This window comes from Leptopilina boulardi, unplaced genomic scaffold (genome assembly GCF_019393585.1).
Source record: "Leptopilina boulardi isolate dan_hultmark-lab unplaced genomic scaffold, ZJU_Lbou_2.1 LbouV2_362, whole genome shotgun sequence".
Lineage (NCBI taxonomy): Eukaryota > Metazoa > Arthropoda > Insecta > Hymenoptera > Figitidae > Leptopilina > Leptopilina boulardi.
The window spans coordinates 4,301,454-4,316,193 of NW_026137932.1; the positions used below are offsets into that span (position 1 = coordinate 4,301,454).

The following is a 14,740-nucleotide window of genomic DNA, read 5'->3' on the forward strand; positions in this document are numbered from 1 at the left end:
ACTAAGCTTTTTAAATTTAAAATTAGCCATAATCTTATATTTATTCTCAAATATGTGCGCAACGTGAAAATTATATATATAGATATATATCTCTATGTAATTTACGTTTTATTATTTTTTTTAATTTAAACGTACGTGACATTGTCTCGAATTATGAGCCGCGACAAGAATAATGATCGACCTTCCTTGTTAACAAATTATTATTTTGACACAATGTAATGTATATTGACGAATAGGTTAAAACGAAAATTGTTTCCTATCATTAAATTAATTTAAATTAAATTTTCTCATATCTGCTTGTCACTCTTCTTGTCGCTGTGTGTAGATTTCCCAGAATACAATTTCATGATTTACTATAATCTTCCATTCAATAGAGTAACATAGAGTATGAGTATAATGAGCGATACAATTTTTGATGAATAAAAAACATCTTTATAATTATAGATAGGATGTAATTAAAAATTTTAAAATTTATAAAGGATAAAATCATTTATAAAGGAATACCTTAAAAAAGTATACTTTCTCATGTACATATATTTCCCATAAATTTTAAGACCCAAGGAGGAAACAAAAATGAGAGTACTTTATAAATTTGACAATAAATTTGGATTAGGCTGAAATTAATTATTTATATAATTTAGTAGAATAGTAAATATATATTTGTATAAAATATTATCCTTAGCAGTAGATTTATAAACTTTTATTTGCGAGCTGTAAAGTTGAACGATCTTAAGGAATAATGTGTAATTTAAATGTAACATTTTGATTGCATTGTCCGCTATTTAAATTCAAATAAACATATAATATATTTTTAAAGAAAGAAAATCCGCTTTGTTTTATAAATGTTTATTCAAAATAAAATCAATTTTTAAGTGAAAAATAATGGTACACTGGAAAGGATAAAATCAATACATCAATTTTGTTTTTATTTTCATCAAAAAGTTACATTTTTACAATAAGTAATACAGGAAAATGTTGAATTCTAAAACAAATTTTTTAATTTTTCAACTTGTTTGCTTGAAACATAACTTTTCTATTAATTTCATTATTAACGACAATCATTTTATTATAATTTTTTTTTGTATTTGATTTTTAAGTTATTAATTATAATAATAAGAGTAATTATAATTATAAAGGGCGAAGTTGAAAAGTATTCTTTAACTTTTGTGAGTTTAAAAAAATACTTTATAAACTTTTGATGGCAAAAATAAATATCAATTTAAAGCTAAATTTTAATACAGTTTCATACGAAATAATACAGAGGTTTTGTAAAATTCGGCTTTTAGGATCAATTGGCAGGTTATAATGGTAGACTTTCGCGTGTTAATAAAAACCCGCGTGCGCCGTCCACATTAATCGAACACAAAATACTTAACTGAAATTACGCTGAAATAACCAAAGGGAGATTTCGACCAAGAAAACCCATCGGTGCATAAATGATCCCAAAACAAGATTAACCAAGAAACCACTCACCAACGTTGAAATGACGACACTAAGGCGACGTTGAATGACGCTGATAAATATCAATAACAAATACAATTACATATAGTTTAATTAACATATAGTTCCTCATTCCTTTGGAAAGCATTGGTTTCAAACTGGAATTTATAAAATCTTCTAAGGTGTCCATTTTAATCTCAGTTTCATAGTTAACGTTTAAATCAGTACAAACCTCGAATATGCCCATTGACAAAATCATCGATGTGATTAACAAAAAAACATAAATAATCTGATCAACAGTTTTTTTCGGCTCTTTGGCATCAACGATTGTGAAGATCATTCTAAGAAGGACAAATAATTGCCATACATCTTTTTCTAAGTTCAGAAATCTTGCTAGAATCAATAGGAAAATAATCCTATATTTTTCTAAATGATTTTGATTTGACAAGAAGAAACCAACTTTAACTTAAATTGTTTATATAATATAGTAAAATAAGTAGTATCATATATGTATTGTTTTATAATATTTAGCAATAGATTTATAAACTTACATTCCAGGTGAACAGTTAAACGATATTAGTGGAATACTGGAATAATGAATTAAAATGGAACATTTTCATCGGGTTGTCCAACATATATTTTCTTATAAATATATATTTTTAAACAAAAGAAATCCGCTTTGTTCTATAAATGTTATTTCAAAACAAAATCAATTTTTAAGTGAAAAATAATGCTACACTTGAAAGGTTAAAATCAATAATTCAATTTTGCTTTTATTTTTATCAAGGAGTGACATTTTTACAATAATACAGAAAAATTTTAAATTCTGAAATATATTTTTAAATTGTTCAACTCGTTTCTTTAATACACCTTCTTTATTAATTTTATTATTAACGACAAGTATGTTATATTATAACGTTTTTTTGTATTTATTTTAAAAATTATTCATTTTGATAATAACAGCAATTATACTGAGTGACGCATTAAAAAATAATCTTGTAACATTTGTGAGTTCAAAAAAAATTTCATAAACTTTTGATGAAATGAATAAATATCAATTTAAAGCTAAATTTTAAAACAATTTCGTATACGGAATAATTCAGAGGTTTTACTAAATTCGTCTTTTAGGATCAATTAGTAGGTAATAGTTGCAGAGAAAAGTAATAGTTAAGAGTTACAAATTTTGATTAAAAATGTAAAAAGAAGGACTTTCTTTTTAGCAACTTCTTCTTGTCATGAATATCTCAAAAAGAAAGACAACAGTTGTCAAACAATTTCCGACAAGGAATACAAAGAAAAAAATTCGTATCAGTTTACACATTTTTTCAAGTTCTTTTCTCCCTAAAACGAAATTAATTGGTTCATTCAAGATTTTTGCTTTTTCCTGAAAGTGTTTTCGAATTCCAACTTCCTGGATTCTCAGAAAAAGCTGATTGAATCGTGTTGCATACGGCGATCCTTGTTCAAAAAACATGTAAAACCATGAATCGTATATAGGTTCTGGAATAAGTTTCAAAAGCGATTCACCTGACTGATCTTTGTATTTCTTCATAGCATAATCAGCAGTGACAGAATTAACAATGCAGCCGACGTTACGATACTTTACTAATTCCTCTAAACAAACAGCCTGTTGATTTATATCTCCGGTTTTAGCATTTTTTAAAATGATTCTTACCGATCCATTACTGAAAGGAAACATATAGTCCCTCATTCCTTTGGAAAGCATTGGTTTCAAACCCGATTTTATAAAATCATTTAAGGTGTCCATTTTAATCTCAGTTTCATAGTTAACGTTTAAATCAGTACAAACCTCGAATATGCCCATTGACAATATCATCGATGTGAGCAACAAGAAAACATAGATAATCTGATCAGCAGTTTTTTTCGGCTCTTTGTCAGCAACGAATGTGAAGATCATTCTAAGAAGGGCAAATAATTGCCATACATCTTTTTCTAAGTTCAGAAATCTTGCTAGAATCAATAGAAAAAGAATCAATGTAATACTTGCGGCAATTGTAAATATCATTCTTCCAGTAATAATCCAAGTTGAAACCTTGATTTTCTGAATAGGCACAAGTACTTTTAAGATAGCATGATCTACTTCTCTGCTCATCTCAGTCCAAATATAATCATTTACAATTTTTCCTACAAGACTATTAGCCAAAATATTTAATTCATTTCTAGATAACATTGTCGTTAATCCCTGACGCTTTTCGGATTTAGGATCCTTAATATTGTACGGTCCCATACTCGTATAATTGTTTGGAATTAATTCCAGGGAGAAGTTTATTTCTCTTGCCATAAATTTGATGATATTTGCATCTACTCCTGAAGATTCAGTTACATGTCCTGAAGCATTGCGTGATACATTGGCCAGAGGAAAAAAATTCTGAAGTGCTACCATCAAACGGCTTTGATGCAAATTGCGAAGTTTGTCTGGAAACCACACTGATTTTGATGACAGTCTCGTTTTTGTAAATGCTCTCGAAAATGGATTGTACTGGATAATTGTTGCATCTTCAATCATGCTATCCAGAAAATAATTGTCCACAAATGATTTTTGGTCAATCTTGAGGATAGTAGCATCCAAAACTTGATTGTTCCACATTTGGTGCAACAGTTTCTTGTAAGAGACTTTGTTTTTCTCTGTAGAAAAGATAACTAGAAATTTTGGTCGAGTTCTACCTTTTGATAAGGTGATCAAGAAATCGATTACATCGATAGTTTGTCGAATGCATTTTGATACGTTCCGTGATGGAAGGATGATATTCAAATTTGTTTGTCGTGGATCTTCGGGAAACTGGTGATAATTTTTCAAGCAATTTGTTCTAGATTCTTGCAAGCAATTGAAATTGACTAGCTGAGTTGGAAAGTGTTTTGCTATTTTCAAAACATGATTTGTTCTATTGTCAAGGTCATCATTGTTAGAGATTAGGAATACTTGATATTTCCTTGAATCAATTTGAATGTAATTTATTAATTTCTGAAACCATTCAGTTTTCGTTGCACTGCTTTGGAAGTAAATTATAATGACGTTGTATAGCAATAATTTGCAAGCCCACATTTTAACAGGAAATCTATTCTTCAAGTTAAATTCATTGAAATTTATTGGTATGTCGAATCATTGTTAGATATTTGCATCTGTAAAAAAACACAATGGTAAAAATACGTCAGAAATATCATAATTCTTATGAGTTTTTCGGATTAATCTGTAATTTGGTGATACTATAGTGTATGTTAAGAAAAAAAATTGAAGGATTAAAAAAAAATAATGTTAAAAATTACGTTGTATTTCTGGGCCTTGAATGTTAATAAAAATTGTGCTTGAATTAAGATACCGCAATTTCTATTTTCTGTTGTTTGTCAAAAATTTTTAAGAAGGTTGTCTATTATCAGTTAATGGTGTTCCTTAATGGCAGTGGTTGTCTTTCAAAAATTGTCTACTCGTAGGTGCATTTAATTTAAAAGAGATTTTTCTCTCAACTAGGATAGAAACCGAAAAATCAAAAAAAATACCAGTTATCCTGAAATGTTGTACTTTCATTTACGCACAAGAAATTGAAAATTCATTACGATAAACGACATCAGGAAGTAAAATAAGAAATTTTTTGTAACCGTCAAGTGCTGCCCCAGACGGTAAATTTCTGTACTACTCAAATGTTTATACTCTTCCTATTTTACTTCCTGTCGTTTTGTATGTGAATAAATTTTTAATTTCTTGGAGGCAAATGAAAGTACACAAACTCAGGATAACTGGTACTTTTCCGATTTTGAAATTTCTGTCCGAATTGGGAGGATAATATTTTTGAAATTAAATGTACCTCATCTTTAAAAGACAACCACTGCTTGCCATTACGGAACACCGTTAAATAAAGTACCCAGCACAAAATATATAGTTTTTTTTTTCGGTGAAATTGGCTAATACTTGAATATACTGTAGTTGATGTCATTCTGATCAAATGTTTCCTCTACCAAAATTAAAAAAGAATGATAACTGTTGAAACTTGATAGGTTATATGGAAATAATAACACGTATAAGATAAAAAAGATAGGGAAATTACATCAAATGAATTAACACTTTATTTAACATTTGAAAAATGGCTTATACACTTAAACAACTTAAAATCTGTCTTGAACTTAAAATAAATCTTAAATGAACCGTACAATGTGCAAACTGCAAGACCCTTTTCGTACGACTAAACCCAAAATGTGCTTAGGTACTCCAAGTACCTGGCTTTTCCCTTTCCCTTGGATTTTACTTTAACTTATTTGCTATATATATGAAAATAACATTATCGTTTTAATTCCAACAATAACTTTTAATGTTATCCTCGATAAAAGGTTGGAAACTCGTGCAGTATGGTTTATACAAAAAGTTAAATTAAGAACGAAAATAACAGATATAAAAAGTTCCATATGTAATTATTGATGTTTAGATGGATGAATGAATGGATCGAGGGATTTATTGATGTATAGATTGAAGGATGAATAAATGGTTGGATGTTTGGAAGAATAGATAGATGGGTGGATGGATACTGAGGTAATTAATCTTTGGTTATCAAGAAAAATAAATATAGAATTAACTTGACGCGACCGCTACGCCGAAAACCGTAAACATTCAGGACTGTACCATGAATAAAAAAGATGGGGGCTCTCACACAGAACGCATAGTAGATAAAGCAACTAATTGTGACTTATGATATGGTACATTTAAAGTAGACACTCCTGAATATTATTTTCTGAATGTACCCAGTAAAAAAGGATTTTTTGAGATAGCAGTTCGGACAATTGAGCAAGCCGTTTGCTCAATTGTCTAAAATGCATTCGGACAATTGGAGTGTTTGTTCAATTGTCCAATGCATTATGCCCAATCATCCGCAATATTTCTCGTGTCTAAAAAGCTGCTAAAATAATATGAAAAACTATTGAAGCATTGAAAAAACGGTAGAAAGTGCATAATTCTTGATATATACAGAAAAAGAAAGTATAACAATACCTCGATCGAGGAAAAGGAAAGAGTTTTCCGAAAAATCACTTTTTAACTGACAGTATACTGCTGTACTTGACATTTTATGGGTAAAGAAGAGAAGATTATGATAATGAGTGACACTTCATTATCGACTCTCAATATTTGTCGAATGGTAAAATATAATAGTATATTTCTTTCTGATTTTTTAAAAAAGGAATAATTATTGAATTAATTGAATTAAAAATTTTCTTACTTTTATATTTCATTTATTGTTATGTTTTTATTATATGTTTATATTTTTTTAGTACTAATTTAAATATTTTTATTTAAATTTAAATTAATTAAATTAAAAATTAGTTTAATTATTTCAAATTATTTAGTACATAAATATAATTATAATTATATATTATTAATAATTAATAATATTATATTAATATTATTTTTATTATGTATTATAATATATATTATAATTATACATCAAATAGATAAAATTTTAAAAATTTTTGGAAATAATATATATATATATATATATAATTTAAGAATGAATAGAAATATTTAAAGAAAAATGATACTAGTGCAGCATAAAAAATTGTAAAAATTGTAAAAAACAATAACTTTTAATTTGCTTAATTATTCCTTTTTTTAAAAAATCAGAAAGAAATGTACTATTATATATTACCATTCGACAAATATTGAGAGTCGATAATGAAGTGTCACTCATTATCATAATCTTCTCTTCTTTACCCATAAAATGTCAAGTACAGCAGTATACTGTCAGTTAAAAAGTGATTTTTCGGAAAACTCTTTCCTTTTCCTCGAGCGAGGTATTTTTATACTTTCTTTTTCTGTATATATCAAGAATTATGCATTTTCTACCGTTTTTTCAATGCTTCAATAGTTTTTCATATTATTTTAGCAGCTTTTTAGACACGAGAAATATTGCGGATGATTGGGCATAATGCATTGGACAATTGAACAAACACTCCAATTGTCCGAATGCATTTTAGACAATTGAGCAAACGGCTTGCTCAATTGTCCGAACTGCTATCTCAAAAAATGTAAGCACCTGAAAGGAAAACGGGAAGGGACGTTGACCACGCGACTGTTAGCGCCGATTAATCATGTGCATAAACATTTCTAATAAGATTTGACAAAAGTCACACTTCACAAACATTGAGCAAAAGAAAGAAGAGAAAAACCTATTCGAGAAGAAAGACAACCACTTTGAAACATTGGAAATTCATTTTATTTTCAGGGAATTATAAGCTGTAACGACTTATTTCGTCACAATAACAATTTGAATACTCACTTTCAGATCACATTTGAAGGGATCAAGTAATTATTTAAATATTTGTGCATTTTTTCTTCAACAATATAATTTCACAAAATTGCAAATTAATTCGAAAACCACATGCAAATTTAGATATTTTTGACGTATTCTTAACAAGAATTAAAAATAATTATAGGTTTACCTATGTTTGTACAGCATAAAACTTAAGATAATATTTACGTACCTTTGTGACTTTTTTCCCTTGCATGTATTCCTGGAACTTAAGAATGTTATTGACAATCAATCGAAATAAAAGTCTATTAATATGTCAATGTTTTGATTAATTAAATTTTGGTAGTAACATGATTTTTACAAAACGTCGAAGTAAAAAAGATTTCAGTAGTATTAGACAACTATTCTGACTTAGGAATTCATTTAAAATAAAGGCATTTCTGTAGCTCCTATCAAAGTATTGTATAAGTATGAATGCTATTTTACTTTTTTAAAATTTACTTATACATTAGAAGATTTCATCGCTCTATGGTAAGTATTATTGGATTGTTGATAAGAACTAAATAAACATAGTGTACACATAGAGAAAAAAGTTATTGATTGTAGCTTAATATGTGAATAAGAAAAAAATTTATTTCGCACAAATTAATATTTTGTTTGAAATTAATAACCATACAACATAAGAGTTATTTTTTCATTTATTCTTTAATATTCCTTGCAAATAAGTATTTATTGATTTCCGTATTTTTAAGAAATATTTTTGTTTTACCAAAAGAATTCTTTGTAATTGAATTTAAATGTAAAGTAAAAAAAATATTTTTTTACTATTATTTTTATCTAATTAAAATTTTTTTTTAGACATTCAAGGTAAACAATTAAACGATATTAGTGAAATAATGAATTAAAATGGAACATTTTCATCGGGTTGTCCGATATTTAAATTCTTATAAATGGGCAAATCCACGAAACTTTTAACTTTTATGACACCTGAATCAAACACTTAAAAGTCTATATTATTTTTAATTAAAACTTAATATAAAATTTTTTCTTGCTAAATTATATACAAAGTAACATTTTTGTACAATATTAGAAGAAAATATTAATTTGTCAATTAGTTTTATAAGTTAAAAAGTGAAAAAACACTGAAATTTCATGTGACACCGTCAGAAAAGTTTACATTCTTAACGAATTTTCTTTTGCGGCGTGTAAAATATCGCTTCAGCTGCAAAGGAAATATCTAACAGACATCCCAAGTAGAAATATCCGTAGCTCGCCGTAATTAAACACCGGCATGGTACTGATCCAATACTGGCTGTCGGTATTGACTTTCAGTACTGGCAGTGTACTGACTAATACACCGAATCAGTACTATGTCGGAGGTAAAAAAATATTAAAACCAGTACTGGCAGTACACTGTCATTCACACCGAATCAGTACTATGTCGGTGATAAAAAACATTAAATGAAAAAGTCTTTAAATTATTTCAATAGGTAGAAAACGATGATTTTTTATTTTAAAAAATGTATATTAATTTCTTTCGAATACTTTCCCTCAAAATTTTGGATGTAATTGTAATGTATTATTATATACCTATATAAAATATATTTATGTTTTTTTAGTTATTTTAGTACTCATTGAAATATGTGCATTAAGTTATTTATCATGCATACAATAACAATAAGTTGAGAATTTTTTTCTAATAGTTTTAAAAATAAAGCAAATGTAATTTTTTCACTGTAATTTTTAAATATTATTAATAATTAAATATTAAATTTAAAAAATTTTTCACCATTCATATTTTACAGTCGTCTTTTATTAACTTATTTTTAATTATGTAATTCATCAATCATTTTTGTCTGTTTTAATATTATTTACGGTAAAAATAATTTATTAAAAATATTTAACTGAAATTGATATCCAGTTTTATTTCATTAAATCTTTGTAAAAATTGAAAAAATTTTATGAGTTTAAAAAATTTAAGAATAAATTCATTTTATTTTCGTGATCAATAGATAATACAAACTTTGAAATCAAAACTTTTGTATTAGGTGAACTACTTCAAGTCAGCACTTCAAGCCAGCGCGGCTGTGCGGTATGCGTATCTGACTTGCGTTCTAAGGGTTTAGGGTTCGATCCCCCATGCGTGCGAGATTTTTCGTTCTTAGTTTTAAGTGTTATAAGTACAATATTTGTTCATGTGTAATATCAATTATTAAATAATTATTAAATTAAGTATAAGTGCAAAGTAAAAAAAATTAAATATTATGCATTTAAAAAAATAAAAAAATTTACAACACAAATTATTTTTTGTAAAATAATTTAATCAATATAAATGATAATTATTATTTTAATTATTTATTGTTAATAATATTTTATATATTCTAAATAACATTAACTATTATTGGCTTCACATTACCTGTTCGTGGTAAAAATGGGAGTAATAAGCTAATAAGGATGAAATTTGCATTGGAAAGCGTGTTTTAGCATTTTGTAAAAAAGTGAGATTTTAAGTCCGGATGAGTACTTTGCCAGTATTATGCCAGTATTATTCTAGTACTACGTTAGTACTGGTGAGCGGGACAAAATCAGTACTGGACAGCGTTACCAGCCAGGGTTGGTCCACTACTGGCCCAGTACGGCAGTCAGTACCGTTATACTGACTGGCAGTGTTGGGTCAGTACTATGCCAGTGGCACATTTCTACTTGGGATATTTTGTCAAAATTTTTTCACTATCCCATTAGTGTGCCCTCAATGTTAATAAAGATATGAAGGGTTGATTGAGTGACGCCACTTTTTGAGACAATTTAATTAAACATCTTCTTAAGGAAATATCTTGTGCGGCGTTCAATAAAAATAAAAGTTCAATGGATTTCTGAATAGAGAATGAAAAAACGAAAATTTTAAGACCTTTTTCATTGATGTGCCTCTAAATGTACTCCTGTAGGAGCAATTAGAAGATAATAAAAATCGTGATTTCATTTAAATTTATACATTTTTGAAAGGCACAACTGCATTTTTGCTTTAAACAGGTCAATCTATGGTGTGATCGAAACATTTTCATACATATATTTGAACACAAAAACGCCGCTTAAGTATTTTGAGTGAAACAAATTTTATTAAGTTAAGAATATGCTGAAAACACTTTTTTGGAGTCTTTACCCCCTCTTTTCTCAAAATCCTGACTTGCTAAGCAAATTTGGGTGCCAGAATCGTGTTCAGAGGACGAAAATACTTTGGAAACCACTCCGATATCAAAAATAAAAAAAATTGAATTTTTCAATTTTATATGTAATTTATTAACATTAAAGAGTTTAAAGAGTTAAAAATTGACGGCGCGAGCTAAAAATGAATCACGCATATAAATTTGTAGTGCTAAAATGTACTTAAACGTGTATACAAAGTGACATCAATGTGCCTGCAAATTAAAAAAAGAAATTTTCTTTTCTTGAAAGTTAAAAGTTTCGTGGATTTGCCCAAATATATATTTTTAAACAAAAAAAAATCCGCTTTACTTTATAAATGTTACTTTGAAACAAAATCAATTTTTAAGTGAAAAATAATGCTACACCTAAAAGGTTGAAATCAATAAATCAATTTTGTTTTTATTTTTATCAAGGGCGTTACATTTTTACAATAAGTAATACCAAGAAAATTTTGAATTCTGAAATATATTTTTAAATTTTTCAACTTGTTTGCTCGAAACAACATTTCTACTAATTTTATTATTAACGACAATTATTTTATTACAATTTTTTTTTTGTATTTATTTTATAAATTATTCATTCTGATAATAACAGTAATTATATTAGGTGACGCATTGAAAAATATTCTTATAACTTTTGTGAGTTTAAAAAAATCTTTCATAAACTTTTGAAGGAAATAAATAAATATCAATTTAAAGATAAATTTTTAAACAGTTTCCTACGGAATAATACTCAGGTTGTGTAAAAGTCGTCTTTTAGGATCAATTAGGTAGTAGATTATAGTTGCAGTAATCCTGATGAATATCACCAATCTGGACATTAATACGAATGTAACGTTCTATCAAATAAGGGACCTTATTTACTCTTGAGTTAAGGTCCCTTCTCTCGTTGAGCGTCACATATCCAGTTTAATCGTTGATTATAAATGCGAAATTTTCACATCCTTTTTTATTATTTCATACAAAAGATGATCAAACTTAACCTTTACATTCATATTTATTAATAGTTGAGAATTATAAATTTCTGATTAGAAATGTAAAAAGGACTTTCTTTTTAGAAACTTCTTCTTGACATAAATATCTCAAAAAGAAAGGCAGCAGTTGATAAACAATTTCCGACAAGGAATACAAAGAAAAAAAATCGTATCAGCTTACACATTTTTTCAAGTTCCTTTCTCTCTAAATCGAAATTCATCTGTTCATTTAAGATTTTTGGTTTTTCTCCAAAGTGTTTTCGAATTCCAACTTCCTGGATTCTCAGAAAAAGTTGATTGAATCGTGTTGCATACGGCGATCCTTGTTCAAAACTCATGTAGTACCATGAATTGTATATAGATTCTGGAATGATTTTTATAAGCGGTTCACCTGACTGATCCTTGTATTTCTGCAAAGCATACTCAGCAGTGAAAGAGTTAAAAATGCAGCCGACGTTACGATACTTTACTAATTCCTCTAAACAAACAGCCTGTTGATTTATATCTCCGGTTTTAGCATTTTCTAAAATGATTCTTACCGATCCGTTGCTGAAAGGTAACATATAGTTCCTCATTCCTTTGTCAATCATTGGTTTCAAACCCGATTTTATAAAATCCTCTAAGTTGTCCATTTTAATCTCAATTTCATAGTTAACGTTTGAATCAGTACAAACTTCGAATATTCCCATTGACAATATCATCGATGTGAGCGACAAAAAAACATAAATAATCTGATCAGCAGTTTTTTTCGGCTTTTTGTCAGCAACGAATGTGAAAATCATTCGAAGAAGGACAAAAAATTGCCATACATCTTTTTCCAACTTCAAAAATCTTGCTAGAATCAATAGCAAAAGAATCAATGCAATACTTGCGGCACTTGTACAGACCATTCTTCCAGTAATAATCCAAGATGAAACCTTGATTTTCTGAATAGGCACAATTACTTTTAAGATAGCATGATCTATTTCTCTGCTGACCTCAGACCAAATATAATCTTGTATTTGTTTTCCTGGAAGAATATTTGCCAAAATATTTAATTCATTTCTAGCTAACATTGTCGTTAATCCCTGACGCTTTTCAGATCTAGGTTCGTTTATATCATAAGGTCCAAAGTTGGTATAATTATATGCAATTAGTTTGAGGCAAAAGTTTATTTCCCTTGCCATAAATTTGATAACATTTGCATCTACTCCTGAAGATTTAGTTACATGTCCTGAAGCATTGCGCAATACTTTCGCCAGAGGGAACACACTCTGAAGAGCTACTTTCAAGCGACTTTGATGCAAATTGCGAAGTTTGTCGGGAAACCACACAGATTTTGATGACAATCTCGATTTTGTCAATGCTTTTGAAAATGGATTGTACTGGATAATTGTTGCATCTTCAATTGTACTATCCTGAAAATAATTGCCCACAAATGATTTCTTGTCAATCTTGAGGATAGTGGCATCCAAAATTTGCTTGTTCCACATTTGACGTAATAATTTCTTGTAAGAGACTTTGTTGTTCTCTGTGGAAAGGATAACTAAACATTTTGGTCGGGTTCTACCTTTTGATAAGGTGATTAACAAATCGATCACATCGATAGTTTGTCGAATGCATTTTGATACGTTCCGTGATAGAAGGATGATATGCAAATTTGTTTGTCGTGGATCTTCAGGAAACTGATGATAATTTTTCAAGCAAATTGTTCTAGATTCTGTCAAACAATTAAAACTGACTAGCTGAGATGGAAAGTGTTTTGGTATTTTCAGAACATGGTTTGTTCCATTGTCAATATCATTATTGTTAGAAATAAGGAATACTTGATATTTCCTTGAATCAATTTGAATGTAATTTATTAATTTCTGAAACCATTCAGATTGCGTTGCACTGCTTTGGAAGTAAATTATAATAATGTTACATAACAATAATTTGCAAGCCCACATTTTAAAGGGGAAATTTATCTTTCAAATTAATTTAATTAATTAAAACAACTGCAAAAAATTCACAATTTGAAATTATTTAAATTAGGTTTATATTTTTATAGCATAGAACTAATTTTGATTTTACATAAATAAATAAATATATATATAAGTATTCGCTTTGAGGAAGATATTTCTAAATCAATTACCTTGATGTGATTTGAATTTTCTTTTTATCAGTAAATTTATATTGTTACTATTTGATATTTGTAAAAACAACTTGAGTTTTAATTTTAAAGTTAGGAAAATAGTTCTTGAAGAGGACAGCTGTCCTTTTGAAATGTAAAAGAGAATTGTTTCTCTTTTACCCTATTTTACTGACTCGGAGAAATCTATAATATATATATCTGGCACGTATATTATTTAAATTATATACGATTTGTAAACTTTACCTTATGTTTATATTTAATGCCTTTAAAATTGTCGAATTGCATTTATTTTAATTTATCAACTTGAGTTATAAGTATGCATAACTTCATTTAAAAACATGACCATAAAGAAATATTTTATAATCTGAACCCATGAAGGAAATAATGCCAATATTGTTTGGTTTAATAATTTAAAAGAAATTGATTGATTTAAAACATCAATAGTTTGAAATAAAACATTTATTCCTACAGATTTTCAAGAAGTGTATTTTTATGGTTTATTATAAAAAATTATATTAAATTTTTTATGATATAACTAAATATTTGATAAATTCAATTCAACAACCATTTTTCAAATAATAAACTTGTAAATATTTTATGTAGCACAAAAACTTGATATTTTTATCCTATTTAATTTTTCACATTTGTTTATAAATAAATTAATAATCTCAATATTTGATATTTCATCAAATAGGATTTAAAGTTTGTGTAAAATTTTTAATTAAATTTTTCCGGTATTCTAAATTATGACCTGGGTCA

The 14,740-nt window shown here is 27.8% G+C and overlaps 2 protein-coding genes and 1 long non-coding RNA gene across 5 annotated transcripts in view; 1 reads left to right on the forward strand and 2 right to left on the reverse strand.

Annotated features, from left to right (window-relative positions):
• The window catches only part of LOC127286821 (egg protein CP422-like), a 77,049-nt gene that overhangs the window by 36,700 nt on the left and 25,609 nt on the right, over positions 1 to 14,740 (forward strand). The gene's annotated exons all lie outside the window — the stretch shown is intronic.
• LOC127286822 (uncharacterized) lies at positions 514 to 2,058 on the reverse strand. Its single transcript, XR_007843793.1, has 4 exons — positions 1,992 to 2,058; positions 1,673 to 1,833; positions 1,474 to 1,598; positions 514 to 614 (listed from the first exon to the last, which is right to left on the reverse strand). It is a non-coding gene; the product is annotated as an uncharacterized LOC127286822 (long non-coding RNA).
• Positions 2,248 to 8,138, reverse strand: LOC127286813 (uncharacterized). 2 transcript variants are annotated; one of them, XM_051313412.1, is made up of 2 exons: positions 7,924 to 8,138; positions 2,248 to 4,581 (listed from the first exon to the last, which is right to left on the reverse strand). In XM_051313412.1, exon 2 carries the CDS (start codon positions 4,502 to 4,504, stop codon positions 2,657 to 2,659), a length of 1,848 nt encoding a protein of 615 aa, XP_051169369.1. In that variant the 5' UTR covers positions 4,505 to 4,581; positions 7,924 to 8,138; the 3' UTR covers positions 2,248 to 2,656. The 2 variants fall into 2 exon arrangements, with proteins under 2 accessions (XP_051169369.1, XP_051169370.1); XM_051313413.1 differs by lacking the exon at positions 7,924 to 8,138 and adding an exon at positions 5,605 to 5,675.

Coding starts and splice junctions, on each gene's coding strand:
- LOC127286813 (XM_051313412.1), bottom strand. CDS start 4,504: ATGTGGGCTTGCAAATTATTGCTATACAACGTCATTATAATTTACTTC.